At 37.8% G+C, this 2,500-nt stretch overlaps 1 protein-coding gene across 10 annotated transcripts in view; it reads left to right on the forward strand.

Moving 5' to 3' along the window:
- Window positions 1-2,500, forward strand: part of LOC128164919 (eyes absent homolog 1-like) — a 52,671-nt gene that overhangs the window by 44,699 nt on the left and 5,472 nt on the right. For all 10 annotated transcript variants that reach the window (XM_052829023.1, XM_052829028.1, XM_052829024.1 and 7 more), the window contains one exon: window positions 1,325-1,414. In XM_052829023.1, the coding sequence (XP_052684983.1) occupies window positions 1,325-1,414 (90 nt within the window). The remainder of the gene's footprint in view (window positions 1-1,324; window positions 1,415-2,500) is intronic.

Below are 2,500 nucleotides of genomic sequence, written 5' to 3' on the forward strand. Positions count from 1 at the left end.
CAAAAGACAACATTTAGTATTGTTGGTGGTGAAAAGCTTTTATCCCAAACTTGATTAGGAATTTGTCGTTGGCAGTTTATCCAATAGTAATTATTGTATATAGCTCATTTTTTCCATAAAATGAAATGAGTTTCCCCCCAATGGCTTTGACCAAAAGGAAAGGCATTGCGGCCACTGTTCAGGGTTGTATGGAGACTTAGATAGAGTGGGAGATCGGCTGTGTAGGAGAGCTCTGTATTTACTTACTGTCTGGGTGTGTATATGCTCAGGATTAGAAAGAAGAACTCGGGGGTTCAACACACTCTGCTGTCTGTCAGTCCTTGTTATGCCTATGCATACAGATTTATGCTCGCTTGTTTGGTTTCTTTTGACATCTGAACAAATAGCTGGCTATTTTTTGACTCAGTTGCTTAATATAAAGTACACTTTTCCACATACCTGTGAAACAGGACTGAAACACTGAACATGAAAATGCACCATAGTATTCAATGGCTTTGCTCTTGACCGATAAGAGTGATCGATTTTGTACTGAACATCAATGAAGCTCTATTTTAAAGGAGTCTTTTGATGTGGAAGTTTAAATCTTGTTGCCTAATATTTGACTAGTAATTAGTGGATGGTTTAAAAAACCAGTGAGTAGATAAGTCGGAGTGTACGGAGGTTGTTCCAGCTCGTATGGGGGCTGTTCCAGCTCGCAGTCTCAGGCCCGACCTGTCAAGGCAAATATGTAATTGATAATTAAGGAGGATGTCACACAGGCCCTCAGATATAACTTGCTAGGTCTGACAGGAAGGCCCAGGGGCTTTCAGTATAATTGAAATGTAGGAGTCTTCCTATTATAACGAGAATCTGTTAAAGCAACCCCCCTTAAAAAATGTCGATAATAAAAAAATAATAGATTCCATAGCTTTCTGTAAATTTCATCTGCTTTTAATGATTGTTTTATCTTTTTCTCTTGCTGTGGACTTTCACGTAATTAATTGTCAGATTTTTTTAAAGAAAAAAAATTTGAAGGAGCCTAAACAATTGGTAGCCATGCTAATTCCACTGGGGCTTGTGGTTTATTGAAAGAAAGATGACCCTTGCCAAATCTTTGGGATTTCTGTGAACTGACAGTTTAAACTAGTTTGGCTTTGTATCCAATCAGTTGTGACATGTGGAACAACTCCCGAACATCAATCTTCAGATAATTGAACAAGTCCTAATGTAAGATAATTAAAGATACCAGCAGCTTCTAAGGAGGCATTTAGCAGGCCCTAATATGATTATATCCCGTCTGATACTGTCTCATTGAACTCATGTATGTATTTATTTGTTCTTGTAGGAGTACCATTCCTCAGTGTCGCTGGGAGTGCGCATGGAAGAAATGATCTTCAACCTGGCCGATTCTCACCTGTTTTTCAATGATTTGGAGGTAAAATACAAATCTCTTCACTCACTTAGAAGTTAATTAAGTCATCAAGGACATTTTCATAGTTCGTCTGTGGAAAGGCGCATATACATATACCTAAATATACTGGTAAATATTTACAGCTGTGTGGTATGAATCTAGGTTCCATTAAACATAATGTTTGATATATAATAAGCCTTTGTGAAGTGACTACTTACAATCAGTTGCATTCAGGAAGATAAGCACACAGGTGGACGAGCATACACGCATCATCATTTCAGTCTATTTGACATTGTTTCAAAAATTTGTTCTGAAGTTCGAAACTCAAGACATGATTTAAGACTCAACAATTTCTTTTAGTATTGTAAGGTCAATTAGATTTGGTGTGAAGAAAGAAAAAAGATCAAAAATGTCTGGTATTTGGTTTTTTCAAAGAATTCGTAGAAAACTTGTTGAACTTGAGTACGATAATGTTCTAATTGATAACAGTAGCGAGTTTATGAATGTAATAATATGCTTGAAACAAAATGAAAAAGAGCCTAAAAGAAAAAGACAGAATAAGATGGGTTCCTTGTGTCATGATGACATGGATGCCTGGGGTGTCCCTCTAGTCCCTGACCATCCAAACTGTAGTGATCCAGTCAGATCTAATATAGAGTTGACACTAACCAATCTACAACTGAAATCTGTCACAGGCCTGCTCCCATTGGATACAATTAATAGTCAGGGACTCGGGGGACACCGTGGCATTTTATGCAGTGGTGACCTATGTTTGAGTTGATAGAATCTGATTCCTATTTAGAGAGAGCGTCAATCTACTGGGGGTTGTAATATTGACTTAGAATGTAGATTGTCAGTGAATGGGAAGAGCTCCTGGTCCGGGGAGACCAGATTCCATTAGTCAAAACTTGTTACGTCAAAGACAAAAGCCACTACTAGCAGGTCCAAAAACCAAATTTATTGGTCTTGTTAAAAGACATGGAAGAACCGATGGTCAATAAGCAAAGTAATTGAAAGGACACAGATGTGTTCTAGTGGCTTTCTTGAAAATTCAGCTACAGATGGTTCTTTTTTCCTCAAAAATTGACATGTCGGTTTTGCCTACAGCAA

The sequence above is a fragment of the Crassostrea angulata genome, chromosome 10 (assembly GCF_025612915.1).
Source record: "Crassostrea angulata isolate pt1a10 chromosome 10, ASM2561291v2, whole genome shotgun sequence".
NCBI lineage: Eukaryota > Metazoa > Mollusca > Bivalvia > Ostreida > Ostreidae > Magallana > Magallana angulata.